Source organism: Numenius arquata, chromosome 6 (assembly GCF_964106895.1).
Source record: "Numenius arquata chromosome 6, bNumArq3.hap1.1, whole genome shotgun sequence".
Lineage (NCBI taxonomy): Eukaryota > Metazoa > Chordata > Aves > Charadriiformes > Scolopacidae > Numenius > Numenius arquata.
The window spans coordinates 40,502,069-40,523,312 of NC_133581.1; the positions used below are offsets into that span (position 1 = coordinate 40,502,069).

Genomic DNA, 21,244 nt, shown 5'->3' on the forward strand with positions numbered 1-21,244 from the left:
GAGCCGCCGGGCTTTGCGCCCTCACACCCGCCGCCGGCCGAGCCCCCTCCCCGGCCGGTCACGCCGCCATTTCCACACCCCGCCGCTCCCCCGCTCCGCTGGAAACCCTCAAGAGACACCCCCCGCCCTGCCTCGGGGCTGCTGCCCCTTCCCGCCCGCCGACCGCTCCGCCACCGGCCGGCTGCCGGCAGAGCCCCGCGGCGACCGCCCGGAGCGGCCGCGCCGCAGAGCGGGCCACTGAGGCGAGCGGCCCCGCGCACCCCCGGAGGCCAGAGCCCCGGGAGGATGGAGCGGCGCTCGGCTGGCCCCGCTCCCCGGAGCGGTGAGCAACCCCCTCTGCCCCCTCCCGCAGTGACCTTGCGGAAGGGCTCGCCGTAGCTGAGCATCACCGGCCGGGGCGGCTGCGGCAGAGCCGGAGGCGGGCGAGGGTGTGTGTGTGGTGAGGGGGGGGGGGGGGGCCCTACCGCCAGCTGTCCGGCCGCGGATCACCTCAGGCAAGCGCCGGCCGGCCGGGCTCCGCGCTCCCCTGCCCGACCCACGCGTAGCGGCGCTGGAGCGAGCTTCCCCGCTTGTGACGCGTCCACGCACCCGCACCCCACCCCGCCTGCGTGCCGGCCCGTACCGGCAACCCACCGCCGCGCCCGGCCGAGCCGCCTGCGCTCACCTGCCCCGCCGCCGCCGCCGCCCGCCGGCCGCTCTGCGCCGCCCGGCCAGTTCCGCATCGAGCGCCAGGAGCGGAACGCGCCACCGCCGCGCGGCGGTGGGGGGGGGACGGGGAGGGAGGAGCGGAGCGAACCACTCGTACCGACGGCGGGGGGAGCCGCTTCTCGCCTCGACACCTTCAGCGGGGCCGGGCCTAAGGGACGCGGCGGGAGGCAGCAGGGAGCCCCGGTCTCCTCCGCCGCCCCAGGGCTCCCACAGGCGGCTGTCGGGCGGGAGGAGGGCGAGGGGCAGGCGGCAGGGTGAAGGCGAGATGGCAGGAGGGGAAAAAGCTGCGCGGGCAGAGATAACCTGGATTGTACTGAGGCTGAGGGAACTGGGCATGTTTAGTGTGGAGGAGGCTGAGGGGGGACCTCATTGCCCTCCACAACTACCTGAAAGGAGGGTGTAGAGAGGTGGGTGTTGGCCTCTTCTCCCAAGGGAATAATGACAGGCCCAGAGGAAATGGTCTGAAGTTGGGGCAGGGGAGGTTTAGATTAGATATTAGGAAGAATTCCTTCACTGAGAGGGTGGTCAGGCACTGGAACAGCCTGCCCAGGGAGGTGGTGGAGTCACCATCCCTGGAGGTATCTAAGAAACGTGTAGAGGTGGTGCGTCAGGGCATGCTCTAGTGCCCGAGATTGTAGGGGGGTTTTTTTGTGTGTGTGGTTGGACTCAGTGATCTTGGAGGTCCTTTTTCCAACCATGACAACTCTGTGATTCTGTACAGTTCCAGCATTTCTGTGGTGGAATCGCCATCCCTGGAGGTGTTTAAAAGACAGTAGACATGGTGCTCAGGGACATGGCTGAGTGGTGGTTTTGGCAGCGTGAGGTTGATGCTTGGACTTGATCTTAAACATCCCTTCCAGCCTGGATGATTCTGTGATTCTACAAAGCGTTGAATTTCTGCTTTCAGACCTGCTCCTGGCCAGCAGAAGGTGAAGACTCACAAGCAAGGCCAGCAAGAGCCACAGGGATAAGGAAACACCACCTTACACCAAGGAGATCCAGCGCTCCGTACTTTCACCCTCTAGGTGTCAAGCTGCTTCCTTGCTGGTTTGCTACCGGCTTCACAAGAGGACAAGAGAATCTGGTTATTAAAAGTTTGAGATACAGTTGTTGTTTTTTTTAATTCCTCCCAAGTTCCTATAAACCACCCGACAAAACCAAAATTACTAAAATAAACCCAAAATGCAACCAACCAAAACTACCAGAAGTATCACTATGGATTTAAGAAATAAAAAATTAAGGTGCAAAATGATGAAATATTTGATATTCCCCATCTGTACTCTGCCCATTGTAGGGGAATTGGGATTTCAGAAACACACTCATCTTTTCTTCCTCCCTCTATTGATCCGAATAGAGGATGAGCAGACACAGCAGTTGTCTAAGGGCAGAGCCAAGAGGGAACACCTCCCGAGATCACAGTTCAAGCACTCCAGGATTTCTCCAGTGGCCGAGTTAGCAAAATTCATTTGAGACAGACATGGTACAGAGCCCGAGAGCAGCAGGGCTGAGCCTCAAGCCCAGGGAGCATTTTGTAAATATAAAAAGTACAAAGAGCCGCTGACCTCAAGGAAGGTTCTTCCCGACACCTGCTTACTCAAACTCCCCCGGCTAACCTGGGAAGCTGCTGTAAAACAAAAGAATTCTGTACCGATTTGCACTTTAAAAAAAAAAAAAAAAAAAAAAACAGAACGTGAAACCTTGAAAATCTCATGTACCTTGAAAATCCCTCAAATTTAGATACAGTTTTTCCTCTTCAAATTAATAAAAAATGAGATGCAGCTCAAAATGAAGCTAAAAAAAAAAATAATGAAGGTGCAGCTTCATTGCCACTGCCGCTTCTGACTGTTGACAGCCTCAGTCTTCAGCAAACGCTTGGAGCAGGGCCCAGCCACCCTCTAATCCACCCAGGGCTGCCTTGTGCTCTGCTCATTACTCCCCACCTCAAACCCCGCTGCAGCCTCCTGTAAGCCTACTCTGTTCCCTCCTCCTCCATTTCCGTCGTTTCCAATTTAAATTTTATCCTCTAATGCAGAGGTTTTGGCAGAATGGCCTGTGGTATGGAGCCTCGCTGAATTGACAAGTGCTTTCCCTTCCCATCGCGCCAGGGGGATCGGAAAGCGCTCGGGAAGCGGCTAACGCTGGGCAGCTCTCTCTGCGTCCCCTGGCTCTACTGTCTCCTTGGAGGTGCTGTGCAGGGACAGCTATTCCTCTTGTTCTCCTGCACCCATCGCTTCCGATGGATTCATACCAGGGGCCAGCTAGGATCCTGCTGGAATCCACTCGACAGCCAGGAGCCTGCTGGACTCCTATATCAATTCTGGGGAGCCACACAACAGGCAGAAAACGGAGAACAGCACGTGGGGTAAGAGGGTTAAATTCTGATTGTAGCTGCACAAATCAGGATGCGGTACGTACGGATAATTCGTGGTCTTCAGGACACGTGCTTAATCCACTTCACCTCTTTGCCAGCAAGCTAAAAATCTCATACCAGAGGCCAAAAGACACCGCCTGAGGTTGCACTGCTATTTCTTTTTCAGCACTTCTTGCTTTTCCGCAACCTATGTACTCGCTTTCTTATCAGCTTTGAGCTCGTTACATCAAGAACTTCCTCCACCCTCCTCCAGTCTAAGGACAGCACATCAGAGAACGTCAAAATCCTGTATTAGGCTTTATTCTTTTATATAAACATTAACATTTCTCAAACAGATTAGTTAAAAATACAGATTTAAACAAGAATTTTTGCAATTGCAATGAGTTATAAAAAACAACAGATTATTTTACAGATTGTTACAAGTGCTTTACAAAGGTGCAGAGTGAAGGCCAGTGGCAGGGGACCAACCTCAAGTGCAAAATGGACACAATACCCTCACCACGGGCATAGCGCTCAGATACACAGCCAAAAAAAAAAAAAAACCCAAAAAAAAAACCCAAAACCAAAAAAAAAAAAAAAAAACCAACAACCAAACAAAGAGCCATGTGAACCTAGGCTCTTGGGATGCTCACCGGGCAAGCAAACATAGACCCCTATGACAGAGAAGACTCATGAGACCAAGCTACCAGGATACTTTAAGTTACATCTCTGAGATCAGCCGTAAGATGTTGTTTCTTGGAAAATAAGGAACGCGTTTTACAACAGTATATTTCTCTTCTGTCAGACAAAATATTGCTGTAAATCCTAGAATACTTACGGATGTGGATACTCAAGAAGTTGGGGCATAAATCCAGTGTGGATCTCACAGTGCCCAAAGTGAAAAAAAGGATACAAGACCCAAGTGTCCTTCTAAAGCAGTTGGCACTCCTCATCCAGGAGGGACCTCCATATCCCATAACCATCATTAAAACCTTGAGCAAATACCTTGGAAAGACTTTGGCAAAAGGAAGAAGACGCAAGTGGATCTGGTTACACCCAGTATTCCTGCAGCCCATGATCCGAGAGTTGTGCGGCCAACAGCTTACACAATGCCCACGTATTTCACTAAATGCGGCGTGTCCTCTCTCCTTGGCTGATACATCTTCACACCCACCTTGGAACACATACCACATACTCCAAATTCTTGGAAGTTTTTGAGATCCTTCCACCACACCTACCTTGCTGAAGTACCAGTCCTTCCCACCTATCCTTCTTCTGTTCCACCCCTAAAGATAAAAATCTATGCCCTGATTTGTTTTGAACTAAGGTTTTCCAGCTGTTAGCAAATCAAAGGTAAAGTGAACTGGCTGAGAACCACCATGAGATAAAACTGCCATGTATTACATGAAAATAATCCACTACTTTATGCCTGGCATCGTTCTGATGTACGAATGTTCCCTATCCAGAGGGCCTCCTTGTTAGACAAAGGGCACTACACTTTAGAGGAGTCCTTTTTCCAAAGGAGGGCCAGAATGAAAGGGCAGCTCTAGAGATGAAGTCTCATAATAAAGAAATAACAGCTACTTCTCTTGGAATCATCGTAAAGGGCAGCACATAGAAGAGATTTTATTTAGAAAACCCAGTGAAACCCCTAGAACATCCACATTGACTTCCCTGAGCTCCTCAGATCCAGGTACACTGGGGACCCTGCAGAAGCCTTTTGAGCTGGGCTACTCTCAATAGAGAGGGTTTGGCAAGTTCCTGCAAATTCATTTTCATAATCAACGAGAGAGGAGGAAATGCTTAAAGAAGAGAAAGACTCTGAAGAAAGAGGTGTATGTGTGTGGGGGGAAGGTCTTCATTTCTACCGTTTTCAGATGTTTCGTGTTATTCCTTTGGGGTATGGGCACTACACGGAAACCAACCCTCCCATCTGATCTACCCCAGCTGCCTCCTGCAGAATCTCATGACAACACTGAAATCCCAGGCTCCTCACTCCCTGCACTGCCTAGCCCAGAGTTCAGTGCTTTGGAGGGGGGGGGGGGGGGGGGGGAGGGGGGAGGGAGGCTGGCTTCTCGTTAGCAAAGGCTAGGAGACGGCATTATGTCGGTACATCAGTGCCCTGGGAGCATGCGGTCACTCATGCACATCCCAGATTTCTGAGAGCAGGGGAGGGAGTTTCTTGTCCTGCAGCCGAAGGGCAAACACCTGTTCAGAGTGGACACTACTTAGTGTCCGAAGACTGACCAGTTTCATTAACATCCGTGGAAACATCAGGCGGTCCTGCAGAGTCAGACAAATAGACAGCCATAAGTAAATTCACACTAAAAAATAAAATTATCACACCGGATGATGCATTGTAACCGCAACCCTGACTTCCTCTAAAGCTGGAACTCTCCGGGAGGCGGCAGTGTGGACGGAAGACAAATGCTACACCGTGTTCCAAAACTCCAGACCTTCCATGCTGGCTAAAGTATGGAACATGATACTGAACATGTGGAGTCTCCATCTCTGGAGACATTCAAAACCTGCCTGGACACGTTCCTGTGCAACCTGCTCTGGGTGGACCTGCTCTGGCAGGGGGGTTGGACTAGATGATCTCCAGAGGTCCCTTCCAACCCCATCATTCTGTGAACAGCAGGCTGTGATGGCTCACAAATCCTGCATTTACAGATGCTACTGAACAGCCACAGAAGGGAAGAGCACGACAGTACAGGCAGCAAGAGACCTGTTACAAGACAGTACTGCAGGAACTGCACCTGCATAAACACAGAACCAGTTTGCATCATCGCTGGGGATGTTCTGGTCAGGCACTTACATTTGGTCTGTTGATACAAATGTAAGAATGAAGGGCTTCCACGTAGGTGTGCTGCAGCCTCTCCACCAGGGACTGGTCCTGCACATTCGGTCGGTCTGCCAAAAAGCAGGTTAGAAGTCAGCAGGGTGCCACAGGCAGCTTCACCTGGATTTCATGTCCCTGCCTGACCCCAGTCCCTCAGTACGGTCTCTCCCCAAAACTTCATCTAGCACTCACGCAGCACAGCTGGGAGAGTCACCCACAACTGCAGCAGCTACGTCAGTTCTCTATAACTGTTCTTTCTCAGTCTTGTCTACTGCACAGGGGGAGTCCCATCTGACTCCAACAGAGGTGGAAGGTTAGAGAGACCAAACAGCGTTATACAAGTATGCTTGGTCTCACATTCCCACCCCAGTGAAGATGAGAAGCTGCCCATTCAGGATGGAATGGGAAAGTCTCTCCAGCAGCTGAGCCAGTTAGAGAAAAGGAAGAAAGAAAAAAAAAAAAAAATCTTTCAGGTTACAGGACAGAAAACAGAAGTAAAGAGTAGAGGTGGCTTCTTTGCAAAGCCCTGTCCTGGCCCAGAGCCACGCTGGTCTTGCATCCAGAATGCCTTTACCTCACCACTAGATGTCCCTCATGGTATGTGACCTGCATCATACCAGAAACGTCCCAACTGCATTAAGGGGACAGTAAAATAGCATTTTCAAAGAAGATAAATATTGGCTGATTTTTCTATACACTTTTCCAGCAGTGGGGAACCTGATTTCCTCTGCAGGTGCCACTAGAAAATTCAGAATATAATGAATACCCCAAGCAGAAGTAGTAACACACTCCCCTTGTCACTAGGCCCTGTACACCCTCTGTTACTCCTCTTCAGCTTGTGACCCTCCTTAACTCTACTTTCTTTGCCCTCTGACTCGCTGCTGCAGCTCTTCACGTCTCCCCGGCTTTTTACCTGCAGAGAAAATGTTGATGGCGATTAAAAGTGCATATTCAGCATCGTTGAGCTGTAGCTCATTCATTCCCTTTGAGAACTCAAAGATGGGGTTAATGAACTCAAACTGCAGACCTGCAACAACGAGAAGAGAACAAGGTGAGGCAACCACAATTGTCTCCTCCCTTTCTCCCTTCCTTTCATGGCATAAGCTGCCAGAAACCCACCACAGTGCGCCAGGGAGTGAGGAGGACAGGCAGGCAGGGAAAAAGACTTATATTATAGAATCATAGAATGGTTAGAGTTGGAAGGGACCTTAAAGATCATCGAGTTCCAACCCCCCTGCCATGTGCAGGGACACCTCCCACTAGAGCAGTTTGCTCAAAGCCCCATCCAGCCTGGCCTTGAACACTTCCAGGCATGGGGCAGCCACAACTTCTCTGCGCAACCTTATGTTCCAAGGGTGGCTGAAATCTCCTTATACATCCTACCACTACTGATGAGCACCAACAGTGGCCGAGTCGTCAGGCTCCAACTAAAATGACACTATTTCTGGGTCTTCTTAGAGCCTTAAATGCCCCATGGCACATTACTAGGCAACAGCTAAAGGAACACAACATCATCTACCAGGTAAATCCATCAGACTCAAAAGACCACAACATCTACACTTTCCACTCTCATGCCATCATCTCCTTCAAATCCAGCAACCTTCTTGCTTTCAAATAAAGTTTTAATCCCATGCTCCAGATTCATCTCAGCCTGTCCGAGCTGAAAAAAATATAGTTCCAAGAAGTCTGAACTATGCCATTTCCTTCAGCTCAAAAAGCCGAGAGAGCTGAGGCAGAGTTTGACTTGGGCTTCCAGTCACCGCCTTTGATAAATGCGGTCAGGCAGAAATGCATTGCTATTTACTGTCATAACATACAGAGGCCACTGTCAAATCAGGTCTCTTTGTGCTATCATGCTGAAAACTTCAGGCCTTTCACCCAAAACAGCATTCAAGTTTCTAATTTCCTGCAGTACAACTGCATCAGAGAAGGATGAAGAAGATGGACGGAATCTTTCTGGCTGCCTACTTTTTGCCTTCCTAATAATTTGAAGAAAAGGCTACCAGGAAAAGCAAAGAGGAAAGTTGTAAGCCATCTCAAGTATAAATGGTTAAATAGCTACTCAAGGAATCAAGAAATCACATGAAGGACAGCCAAAGTCTTGTCTTCAGAAATGCTGAAGATACACACTTCCTGTTACTTCATCTGAAATTACAGATACTCATTGCTCCTGGAAAAATAGACTTCAGCAATCACATCACCACAGACCACTGTATACTGAGCTGATGACACGTCTAAAGTACTTTGTGGGTGCGCAGTACAGACTTCGTATCAACTGAAACGTAATCACACTAATGTCATCGCTCGAAGATTAGCAAGTGATATACTTGCAAAGTAGGGAAGACTGGGGTTTGATTTGTTGTGATCTGATATGGCTCTAAGACCACATGAACACATTAGATCTCTACCAGCAAGGAAGTTCACATCAGCTGCTAGCCCTAGGTGCACTCTTCCAGCAAGATTTGGAAAATTTGGCAAAATTTGAAAGATTGGAAAGTTGGGTTTGGAAAATTCAGACTCTTACATCAAGATTTTCATGCTGTAAGAGTCCAAATTTTCCCAAAGCAAGTTCACAGCTAAAACAACAACAACAAAAAAAGACGTGAACTGAGCTATATCACAAGTTAAAAACAAAAAAGGGTTTGTGAGGCTATTGGTCTGGTCCTGTTCTAAACGTCTCACCTGACTTCAGCTTTAAGGCCCCACATACTATTTAAGGCCCCACATAATGTGGGCTTTAAGGCCCACATTAAAAAGGAAGAGATGAAAGAACACAAGACACAGGGAAAGAAGAAACACCTGTCTAATGCACCACCTGCTTTGGCGAAGTCATCCCGATTATAGCTCAGGTCCTTAAGAAAGGTGATGCTCTCAATCTCTGGATTGTAGCGCCGAGACGTCTCCAACAACATCACCTGAAACCAGAAACAGATATACTTGATTTGAAAACAGGAAAGAATGTTACAACATTGATAATTTGCTGAGTGCTAGAGCATCTCTGAAAAAAACAAAAAACAAACAAAACCCATCCAAGTAGTTTCTCTCAGAGTGCTTAAAAATTCCAAGGTAAATTCTGCTGCATCCTTTGTAGTGTCTGCTTCTGGGAAGAGGGAATACCTGCTTACCACTACCAAGGCTCTTGCCTCATTCTCCTCCATGGCCCTTTGCCAGCATAAGCTGGCACTGCAGTAATGACCCTGTAGCTGAGGTCCTTCAGCCTGCCATCCCAAAAAAAAGGGGGACAGAACCAGTTCTCCAGGAGGGTATTCCAAATTCTTTCATCTCTACTACTATGTATTGTGGTGGAGCCAAACTCTCACCTCTATGGTAGATGTCTTCAATAAAGCGATCTGATCTTCCCTGGTGAGCTCCAGGAAGCCAGGTAGTTGCTTGGCAAAGTCCACAATCTCTTGCACAGAGATAATTGCAAGTTCTGTAAAGTGAGCAAAACGCTGCTGCCTTGCTTCACGGTTATTAGGGTCAGGAACTTGGGGCCACGGCTGTGAGAATGGGAAGAGACATTGTATATACATGAAAGATGGAACCAGGGCAGAAAAATGAGAAGATGAAGTGGACAGAGAAAGAAAATGAGACACATTGGAACATCACCCTTTGCTATTCTTTATAGAACTTTAGCCCACAGATGCAATGCCTAAAGTATCTCTGTTCTCCCAAATAATTTACCCACAACCCCGACTCACCAAACTGCACATTTTCTTATTTTGGGTATACTGGTAGAGGTTTTTACCGTGACTTTGAGCCTGTCTGTGAATGAGCGCTGGTTGCACTGCTGCTGAGCGGCCACAAGCTTTTTTATCATGCTCAACTGTTCAGGCGTCAGTTTATGGGAAGGGCTCGGTGGATTCGGAGGGCTTGGACGCACCACGACTGTCCGAGCCTGATCATCTTCCTGCTTCTTCAGTTTCTTCAGTTGGATCTGTTCTTCAGACAGAACATCTAAAGCAAGAATAGCCAGAGATCAATCATGACATCGGAGCGTGCTGGAAACCACACTAAACAGAGGGTAATGTGCTGTGGATGGAGAGGCAGAGATCACAGCTGCCTGTATCTGGTATTTCAGAGAGTACACACCACAGACAGCAGACAGTGATACTTATTTGTTTCTCCCTCTTATCCCCACTTTAATTTGCTCCATCGCCTTTCTTTTAATCATACTGTCATGCAAAGTCTTCACAAAGGTCAGGAGCTCCTTTCATGATGCCCTGCAGATCTCAGGAAGACAACAGCAACTTTCCCCACTAAGCAACTGCCCAAAATGTCATGCTATAGCAGGTTCCAACAGGCGCTTTCTTCACATGCCATGGTGTGTCCGTTGTATTTCATGTTATCCTGTTCTTTTTCCGATATTGCTAAACTAACAGCTTGTGCCATTTCATCTTCCTCTTGAGAAGTCAGAGTCAGTACTGGATGGAGGTCAAGAGCGACAGGACAATTTTCTACACAGCCCATCTGCAGCAGACTGTAGAGCAGAAACAAACCACAAGATGAATAGTGAAAGAACAGCTTTGCGTAAAACGTACTGAGGACTGCAAGTCCCTCAGGAGTAGGGCCAGAAGCCTTCTTCAGTCGTGAAGTCAAAGGATATGCCATTTAGATTTAACGTTGTAAGGAACAGGTCAGAGGCGTGTGTTGTGAAAAATCTTATTGGACCAACTGCTCATTAGCTAATTTAAATACAAAACCCTGTTAACATCCTGTAAGTTAACTGAAGCATTCACCGATTTGAATGTAGAGAAGGTTTGGCATTAAATTTTTTAAGTCAAAGCTGCAAAAACTATCTGCAAGTTGCATCCAAAAAAACAAAAAGGAAACTACCAGACATACCTGGATTCAAGGATTACCTTCAAGAGAATCATCCTGTGAGTTAGCGATGAAGGAACAAAAAGCAGAAAAGGGACTGACTGGAACAGAAACTCTATCTTCAGGAACAAAGATTTAAAAAAAAAAAAAAAAAAAAAAAAAGAAGCTTGACTTTGCAAACAAGATTTAAAAATTGATGAAAGATTCTTTGGCCATTTTTCATGCCCAGGTAACAAGGAAACATGGCTGCTACACAGGAAGGCAGGCCCCAAAACGGAACAAGTATACACTCACACTTCTCAAAAGAATCATGTTAAACATGAAGACAAGAAATGGAGAACTACTGTGAGAGAGCATTCCAAAATTGACGGTCCACAGGACTGGAGGGAAAGACGAAGAACATAGCACATTTAAGCTAAGAGTAATCTTTATCCCTGACTTCCAAGAGGGAGGATGCAGGCACAGGTACACACACGCACAAAAATCACCGTTCTAACAGCAAAGACATTCAGTGCAATTATAAAATTAAAGGGGATCTGGAAGATTAGAGAATGCTAGTCACAGTGTTAGTCTAAGGGAAATAATAGATCCAAGAGACTACAGTCCCTCATCTTGGGACTCAGATGCACAAAGAATTTATAGCTGAGTAACAAGTTACCAGATACTACTGAATCTTGAAAACTGCATGCATGCAAGCTTCTACGCCATGCTAGATACAAAGCAATCCAAGTTACTCGGTTTGCCATGAAGGAACTATTTAACCTCATGTTCATACTGGCTTAAGAAGAATAAATTGACCATGAATAACTTCAGTCTGGGAATTAGAAGAATGTTTCCAACAATTAGTAGAGGGAAGTTCTGGAATGAACTTCCAAGTGAAACAGCTGGGAAAAAAAAAAAAGCCCTCAGTTTCTGTCAAGATTAACAAGGCAAATTTGCAGTAGGGATTACACTGTCAACAAGAATTGCCAAGCACTTGGTAATAACAACCCAAAGATCCCTTTTGGCCTAATTTTCCTGGGCTGTCTTCAACATAAGACAACAAGTAAAAGCAGAAACACATTGAGGCTCTCTACTGTCTACCTGCAACAGAAGAGTAGCAAGGTGGACGGGTAGCCTTGCTATGTAGCTTTTCAAATACATCTGTTTTGTAGCTCTCAGGAGTGGGGGAAGTGGGGCAAAGACAGCATATGCAACGCTGATACAAACCAGTGTGACAAAGATACTAATTGCATGTGTTAGGTGTGCCGTGTTTCATGTTGAAAAAAACAACTGAACAGCACGTTTCCTGCAGCTCAGTGGGACTCACTTTTTGCTGAAGTATTTTTATAAGATTTTTCTTAAATACCCTCTGTTTCTCACTGTTCCGGGTGCTGGATGTCAAAAAAGGAGACCAGGCAGATTTAACATTAACCGAGCATCCATTCAGTCAGTCAGCAGGATGAAACCCAGATGCCTTGGCAGAAGAGGGCTGCTCCTGATATGTGAGCAGGAACGTTGTTGAATATTCAGAAACAGCAGCCTTATGATTTGTGTGAGAAAAACAGCAGAGTTCGCTAAAAGGAGCGGCAAGATCAGGTCTGCACAAGCACAGCTGCAGTGCTGTGGTGCTGCCCTTGACCTCCGTCACAAGCTCACAGTACGAGGCAAAGAAAAGCGCCTGTTGTTCAAGGAGCACGGTGACTAATCTTGCAGTCCTGACCACAAGACAGACAGAAACCTGAGTTTACCGATACAGTCGACAGCGTACTAAAGAATGTGTAAATCTTAGTTGCAAGTCTTTCCTCTGATGTCATATTCCACGAGTTCTTACAAAATAGAGTGTTCAAGGAATCCAGCAGGGCTGGGGCTCTCTGCACACCAGTGTTGTTCCACCAACAGCCTCACCTCTCCACGTGATCCGTGCTAAGTCCTCAGTGACTTCCCACACACATTCCACAGGCAGCCTTGAATAGCTCACTTTTGACCCCCAAGCACTCACACTGCCCCCTTCCTTGCACCCATCGGTCACCAGCCCAACCCACCCCACGCCTCCTATCCCAGCACCACGGTGCTCCCGTCTCCTGCACTCACACTGCTCCCGCATGCCCGCCTCCTGGCACTTGCGCAGCCGGCACTCCTGACACTTGCGACGCATGTACATGTCCATCTCGCACTTGCCGCCGTTCTTGCAGACGTACTGCGCACCCTTGATGACGCTGCGGCGGAAGAAGCCCTTGCAGCCTTCACAGCTCAGCACGTTGTAGTGGAAGCCAGAAGCCTTGTCCCCACACACACTGCACACTTCATTTCCCAGCATCTTAGGGGCTGGGCCCTTCTTCCGCTTCAAGGGGGGATTTTCTACAGAAACAAACAGTACCAAGGAAAAAAAAAAAAGAAAAAAGAAAAGAAAAGAAAACCCACACACATGAGGGAAGCATGGTGTTTGCAGACGACTGCCCCATTCCTTACAATAACCAATATCCACACTCAAACCCACTGTCTCCCAAACACACATTAAAAGACCAAGTCTCCCATCTCACAGACTCCCCTTCTGGGCAGGCATATCTTTTGCAACAAAACAACTATTGACATAATCCAAACAGTTTCACCTCAACTATATAACCAGATATAGCTTCATGCTTGTTCCCTTCCGAAACAGAGTGATAGAGCTAAAACACGCTCAGCCAGATCCTCTTCTGCACTTTCCATCAGCAGGAGTGACAGTTAAGTTTCTAATGTGAGAAAGAGCTGCAAAAAAGTTGAGCTGAAATCCAAGACTGGGCAGAAGGTAATTTTCTTCAGAATTCATCTCCGGTTCTTTTACTTCTATTCTCTGCCATACTCATGCATAAGGATAAGGAAAAATGGCTCAGCAGTCAAACAGTCAGAAAACTGGTGCTGAACCTGTGACTGTACAAAAAGCAGATTGAATAGGCAATCCCTGTAACTGGAACACTCGGGGAAACTGTCAAGACAAAAACTTCATGGATTGAGGGGCAATAAGCAGGCAAGCAGCACACTGCACAAGCTCTGAGAACCTTTGGAATCCTGAAGCCACCATTTCTTCTTGAAGAAGAGTGCTCCCCACTCCTAAAACTGAAGCACTCACACTGACAGTTCATTTACTAAACCTTGTTATTTCATCTGAAACAAGGGGCCTTCACTTCTGCCTCACATTTCAGATGGTCCTGTGCAGTAGCTCCCAGTTCTTCCTACATCATTCTGATAGACTTTGGAGAGAGCTGTCTCTCTCTTAATTCCATTTAATTCTAGCCGTGTTGACCTCTGACATGTCCTTCCACACAGCCCATAGTGCAAGTATTTTCCTGTATGTCAAAATTTGTAGATTCTTCTATGGCAGCTGTTCATAAAGATTACAAAACAGCATGATAAATCTCCAGATTATGTTTAGATATGCCCGGAAAGCCTTTGCACTGGAGTTGAGTCATTGGGATTGGTTTGCAGGACAAGGCTGCTGCATTTCCTGATCGGCATCAGGGTTACAATGGCATGTCTCATCTTCATACATATGGCTCTAATACTTCTATCTGTACTCTCAGTTACGCTTACTATTCTGCTCGGGTTCCTGAAATGGTAAATAGTTTTAGGTCAGTCTCGGAAATTATTATTAGTGTTCTTCATTACATATTGGTTTTCACAGTCTTGAGTATCTTGATGTTGATTTTCAATCCCATTGACTTTACTGAGGTCTGGAGGTCACTCGTTTTGGCCTGCACTATCTCACTGCAGACTGGACAGCAAGAAAATGTCATCAGAAAGGTCAAGTTTCTGACATCCCCCTCTCTTGTTCTACTGTATTTCTCTTCACACAATCTATTACCAAGAGGAAATTATGCAGTGCCTACGGTTACTTCAAATTACTTAGTCTGCCATTCTATATATATTAACTGGTATCGTAATTTTCCAGAAGCCTCAAGTGATGTTCATACGTTTCTGAGGGACAGGAGTAATCTAATGACTTCCAAAAGATGGATCTGTCCATCTTGTGGATTTCTCAGCTGTCTTTAAAGAAGCTACATAAATGCGTGGTTACCATTCCTATGATTGTTTTATTGAGATAGAGAGGCTTATTCTTTGATCTACGCAAATTATTTTCCACCTCTGAACACTAACCATTTTAGTTATATAGCTTATTATTGTCATTTTCTGTAGTCAAAGATAACACAGAAGTAATTTGAGATGTATCAAGCGTGAATGCCATCTCTGCACCTTTAGCTCTCATTAGGGTCCTCCTTCTTCAGTAGATCCCCTATTGAATAATTTTTTCCTACATTTTGTGGCTTTTTTCTTTCATTTTTGTAGGGCATTTATCAACTGTTCTCTTTTCCTGTCCTCAAATCTGTTTTAACTAGTTTCAACTACTCTCTTTGTTTCTACTGTACTGATGAGTCTCAGTTCGATGTTCAGATCACCTCTTTTTTTCATATCAGGGATTGCCCATTGCCTCACTGTTCAACAAATACATTTATTTGTCGTATTTTCGTTAAGTTGCTGATACAGTGCCGGACACCTCACTTGTGCTTTCTATTTTTCTCCCCGTTACCCGTCCAGAGATGTTATACTACGTTGTCTTACAGTTTGAAAGTATAGAATTGTGTGTGTCAGCAGCAATTATAACTGCAAAAATGTCAATTCTATTTCCTGGTGTTCTTTTAACCTCAGTTAACCTCAGAAATGTGTAGAGGAAACTTTTATGGTCTTTCCATTATATAAATCTGCAAGAACCTATTATTTCTTTGCCTCACTAACCCTTGTTGGATTATCACCTGTAGTAAAGCTTTATTGTTCACCAGCTTTTGATAAGGCTAACAAAAAGAAATCCATTTTACTACCATGGACCTAGCCTCTAGAAGACCAAATAAGCAAAATATTCAACACGTTTATCACCTGGATAAACCCAATTCAATTACTTCAGTTATCGATAACTGATTCTATTCTTAGACACTCTCTCTGAGTGCCTGCAGCACGGCAGAGCTCACATGAAAATTTTACCAAATGTCAATTCTGCTTGCAGCTGAAAGAATGGATAGCCTCTAGCTTGCATGGATTTAGTAAGCATTTTTCCATACCTGCATGCTCAGGGGGGTTCTCTGAGCCAGGGAAGAGTGAAAGCCCTTGCTCCTCCATCTCAAATACACTTGCCACCCTCTTCCCATGATCCTGTGTGCTGAGTTGAGTGGGACCCATGGAGGCCACACAGGAAGGGCTCACTGTAATCTCATCGCTGCAGCATCGTTACTGCCGAGCAGGGGGCTGCAGGCGTCTTTCTTCAAGGTCTTTAGTTTCTCTCTGCTACTGGAAGTCAGAAAGGAAGTACCTGTGGAAAAAAAAACACAGACAGATGCAAAAGAGGCAAGAGTTCAACTACTGAGGTTATTAATTCCCAAAATCTATTACAAGCCTCATCAAAAGCAAGCTTCAAGATTTTGTTTCCTTATGTATTAAAAGGGACAATTAACTTTGTTTTATCAATGTTTATGCGCTTGAAACACAATATTTTAACAAACTGTGGTAAAAGGTACAACATTAGCACACCCAGGCACAAAACTGTCCTTTTATTGCCAAAGTATTTATCAAAGCAGGACAAGTCTTCATTACTGCTAACACCATCATGGGACTTCAGCCCTGACCTGTTCCAAGTGTGTTAGAGGGAAATTCCAGGATTTACAGCTGGTGGCCTTTGTTAAAGCTTTCAGTAACAAATAGCTCATTGCTGCCAGCTGCTCTGGATTTTGTGGCATGTACTGCAGAGCATGCAGAAAATTGTGAAAGACAATTTTGATACAGTGATTTAGCAAAGACTACAACACATCTAACTTCCCTACTAATATCAGTAGCCAAAGGCTGGGCCAGAGATCAATGATGTATCAAAGATGAGGATGACAAATCCTTCCCTCACCTACAGCAAGAAATTGAAAGCCACCATCGTACCTACGGGAAATGACCATTACACCACCCTCAGGAAACAGATTCACTACCAACCTCCTGAGGATACCCCTTTTCTGAAAGCTGGAAACCATACTGCAAAGCACCTCTGTTACACAGCACGAACTCCACTACAGAACCTGAACCTGGAAAGCGAATCCAATAATTTTTTCCAAAAAGCCCCACCTGCACAAAAAAAAAAAAAAAAAAAAAAGCCCTACTGGTTTGATCGCACAGACCTAGTGAAACTGATGCAAACTGCGAATGTAAACACCCCTAATCTGATTGAAAATGCATTTGATCAGTTGATCTTCACTCAGTGATTTGCCAACGCAAGCTAAAGGGATTAACTGATTTAAAAAGCAACTACTTTAAAGGCCTGTACCAGTTTAACTTGAGTGATTGAGTTCAGGACTGGAAGCCTGCCGCTCTCCGAGAGATAGGAGGTGACGGAATGCTGTGCAGTAGCCCAGCTACAAAAGCAGCAGGTAAGCAGGGGCATGGCATGCCTCACACACTGCAGCGCTGACTGGGAGAGGCAGAGGACCACAGTCCCAAGTCCCTTCTTCCCTCCTGGGTATTTGGACCAGGCCGTGCCACTTGACTTAGAATGACAAAGATGAAAGCAACACTTCCACAAATCACCCCCCTCCCACCACTCCAAAACAGTCGGTAAGTATAAATGCAGTCATACTGTCAAGGCTGCTGAGCTCCGGCCATCCCCCATTACCCGGTGTGCAGGTGTGAAAACCCACCGGGCATATTAATTCACGTGATCTTTGTTAACACAGCCTCAGACTGTATATGGAATTCAGAGCTCCCTCCCCTTGGTGCACGTAGCCACTCAATCACTGGAGAAACAGACTATTTAAGATAAAAGCAGTGGCAGCAAATACAAAACTCAGAGCCGTAGAAAGGAAGAAGAAGTCCTATTGGGGGAGATTACAACCTAACTGATGTGATTTGCAGCCAATTCAGAGAGACTCACAGACCTCAAAGGAACAACCCGGCTATCACGATCGACTTTTTTTTTTTTTAAAAAAAAAGCCTCCACAGTAAATCCTGCAGCAACTGAAAACCTTGTTGGAGAGGCACAGAGCATCAGATGGAACTGATAAGCAATGTCACTGAAACAAACCCAAACCCAATTTGTATTCCTAGTCCCACGTAAGCTCCTCGCCGATGCCAGTATCGGATGTCTCTGGACACGTCTGGGCATGGAACAAGAAAGTTAAGCGTACTGCCTCAGTGCATCTCCACATTCCTTTAAACCACGCAGAAGACTCACTCAAACATTAATTATTGTGCAGAATGAATCACCAGCAGCAGTACTGCAGTAATTTTTTAAAGGAAGAATTTGATCCCTCAGCTGAGGGACTGAGAGACAGTGCTCAGGCCCCACTGCCTTCAGTTCAGTGACCCAGTCTTGCTGCGTCCCAGCCACAACTCCTATGTATATTCTGGAAAGCAAAAGAGGACAACCTGATAGGATTTCAAAATTGTGTCATCCGCACAACCACAACTGACATTGCAAGAGCGAAACTTGCTGTCAGCAGGACATCTGGAGCCCCAAGGGGAGTTTCTAAGAGACTACACACTTCCTCACAATGTCTGAGAAGCCTGCAGCTACCAACAGGCAAGGGAGTATAAATCCATTTGCACACCCAGGACATGGTCAGCGATAAGGGCTATCAACCACTATCTTCGTGATGACCAACCCACAAGTTCCTACTTCACGTACTGGCCTTCACCTTCCCAAAACACGACGGGCCAGACAGGAGAGGTCTCTTCTCTTCTCTGCTAAGGCACATCATTTTTTAGTTTTGTAGACCCAGTAACAGTTGCAGGCTACGGGAAACTGACCTAACTACAAACAGCAGCACTCTGGTGCTAGTCTAGGTTGCTTTACCTATCACTTTCCCTACAGGCACGCAAGTGAGAGGCCGTATGACTAGGCCAGGGAGTTAGTTTTCACAGAAATGCATGAAGATTGTTTTCAAACAACCAAAAATATTGCCAAATTTTGTACTAATAATCACGTTGTGAGAGGTTCACATCTTCTAATTTGCACCAGCACTTCAACTAGAAAGGTAAGAAGGGTGATGCAGGCTGTAACTGCAAGAGGGAACACTGTCTTCTTGACATAATCTGCTGTGCTGCCTCCCACTGTCTGTCAGTTTTAGAAACCAGGACTGGCCAAGTGACAAAAGATGAAGCAATCACTTGTCTCTAACGCAGCGTCTAGAACAGAGGAACCTGATGAGCAGACATACTCCAGTGAGGAAGCACATATGGATGAAAGGCTAAGGGACACTGCCAGCCCTTGCCACCTATGTCTCAAACAAGACACTATACGCTTCTGAAATCTGTTGCCACCAGCTCCACCCTACTCCATGTCTTCCCTCTCCCTTTCTTTTTTGAGACAACAGAACAACTTGGATACCAACGGTCTCAAGATCAGCACTCTTGCAACAGAAAAGTTGCAAGAGACTAGAGGTGGCAGCCCTGGCTCTTGCACCTCATGCTGAGTGCCAGAAACGTTCATCACTTCCCCCAGTAACGATCTCATCTCATCCCATTCCCTCAGCTGAGTCCTCTTCCAAGCCCAGCTGAAGCACGCACTTACTCATCTGGCAGTCTTCGATCTGACCTGTCCTCAACAGAAACAAAGCTACAGGATATGCCTAATTCCTGTCCCACATTTATTGAGTAAAGGAGACAGCATTGGGCAGCACAGCACATAAAGAAAGCAAACGAGCTAGATGCAGTTACTGTGACACTTCTGCTAAACAGGTCTGTCCTCTCCCTGGTCTTCTTTGTTTGGTGCTTCTGTGAGAAGTTTAAGGATCAGGAACCAGACCAGATGCAAGTACTGCAGAGTGCAGGAATACTCAGAGGAATAACACAACAAGCCCTTTTCCTCCAAATACTGGATGTTCAGAGGAAGTGGTAGCTTTTTAGGAAGTTTGCGCAAGTCTCTGGGATCTTTCAAAACAGGATTTACAGGTCAGAGTCACGGTCCTGTAAATTACAAAATCCTACAGCCTTCTGCCAAGAGAAAATTCATGGTTATGTTTCAGTTCTGTAATGAATGACAAGCGTGCACTCGGCAGCACGTCAGCATCAGCAGAAGAGACCGTACATTTGTATACGTGTTAACATGACTCTGCTCACACGTCACACAGCTGTGTGTCACTGTGCCATCATGTATGGGCCTAACAGACTGCTGGTGAACAAATGCATCTGAGAGGAAGGGCTACCTTTCAGAGGTACCCAAAGCAGGCACATAATTTGGCATTTTGGCTTCTAAGTGTGTTCTGACATGCAGTACAAGTCACCCAATCGGAATCTACCTCTCAAAGCTGGGCTCAGAACAACGCATAAGGGTCTCCGCTGAAATCTAAAGCACAGCTTGTACAGTGGTGATGCCACCTCAGATATCAAGAGCCATTTGCAGATCTCAATGGCCTAGAAAAAAAAATTTTTTCATAAAGACAACGACTGGATGGAGTTTGCAGGCTACCATCAGTCCCCCAAGCTGATAAGAAAAAAAAAAAAAAAAAAAGCTACAGCCTCCTGATTGCTTTCATTTGCTGTGGAGCTAAGCTTCAGCTGACAACGAGCAGCTGCCCAAGCATGCAGCACCAGCCTGTGAGCCCTGCAAGTTGTTGCCAACTATGCAAGAGAGTCTTACCAGTCACTCCTGCTTGCACAGCCTGCTCCTCGGGAATAGGCAGCTGCATTCTGGTCCCTTGCCCCCATGTTAAGGGTCTTGTTCCCACCTCTGCCTCTCTAGCTGTGAGTTTTAGAGCCCCCCCCCCTTCCCCTCTTACTTTGGCTTTTACTTCTGCCGCTGACCAACTCCTTTATTATCCATGACTTTGCTGACTTCTGGCACAGCCTTTGCCCACGCATTTGTCTCTTCCTTTGAGCCGGTGCACCCCTAAACTTGCTTGGTTTCTCACCACAGCACCCAGTTCTCATTGTGAAGACTTCCTTTGGGCCATGTCTCCACCCTTGGCTTTAGTCTGGTCTCAACACACACCATGCCATCTCATATCCAAGTCAGGTATGGATGCCATAGCAGAGTTCAGAGAACAGCAGCAAAAGTGACTAACAACTGAACAGATTAAAATAAACAAACGTGTCACTTGGTTGAAAGAGTAACGGGGATAGAAGCAGAAGGTGTAACGATGAAAGGCATCTTCTCAAAGATGGTACGCCTAAAAGGAATAGAAGGACCCAAGGAAGAGAAAATCAGGTTATTAACAGAAAAACACCCTAAAGGTGAGTTCTGGGAGATTGGAGGGCAGTCTCCATAATTTTCCTTCCAAAATTAGACCTTACATTACAACAGAAATGCAAAGAGGTCTGCAGACATTTCTAAATCTGAACGTAATACAACTTAGATTCTCTCAACCCACAGAATATGCTATTGTAAACAAACAATGGCAGCAACAGAAATTCCAAGCCAGTTTCACCTTGCCTCAGGTAAAAAGGAATATAGGACTGAAACAAAAAAGTCTCTCTCCACTGAACAAATTGGTTAGCAAAGTGAATTAGGATCATAAGGCACAATTGTACTACCAAACAGA

General features: G+C 46.3%; 1 protein-coding gene across 1 annotated transcript in view; it reads right to left on the reverse strand.

The window, feature by feature from the left end:
* Positions 1-3,364: 3,364 nt before the first annotated feature.
* NR1H3 (nuclear receptor subfamily 1 group H member 3) overlaps positions 3,365-21,244 on the reverse strand; it is a 28,735-nt gene continuing 10,855 nt past the window's right edge. Inside the window, exons 2-9 of the mRNA XM_074149002.1 lie at positions 15,794-16,041; positions 12,795-13,061; positions 9,649-9,857; positions 9,221-9,400; positions 8,716-8,815; positions 6,814-6,927; positions 5,877-5,971; positions 3,365-5,341 (exon numbers count right to left, since the gene is read on the reverse strand). Of these exons, the coding sequence (XP_074005103.1) occupies positions 5,195-5,341; positions 5,877-5,971; positions 6,814-6,927; positions 8,716-8,815; positions 9,221-9,400; positions 9,649-9,857; positions 12,795-13,061; positions 15,794-15,911 (1,230 nt within the window). The 5' untranslated portion in view covers positions 15,912-16,041 and the 3' untranslated portion in view covers positions 3,365-5,194. The remainder of the gene's footprint in view (positions 5,342-5,876; positions 5,972-6,813; positions 6,928-8,715; positions 8,816-9,220; positions 9,401-9,648; positions 9,858-12,794; positions 13,062-15,793; positions 16,042-21,244) is intronic.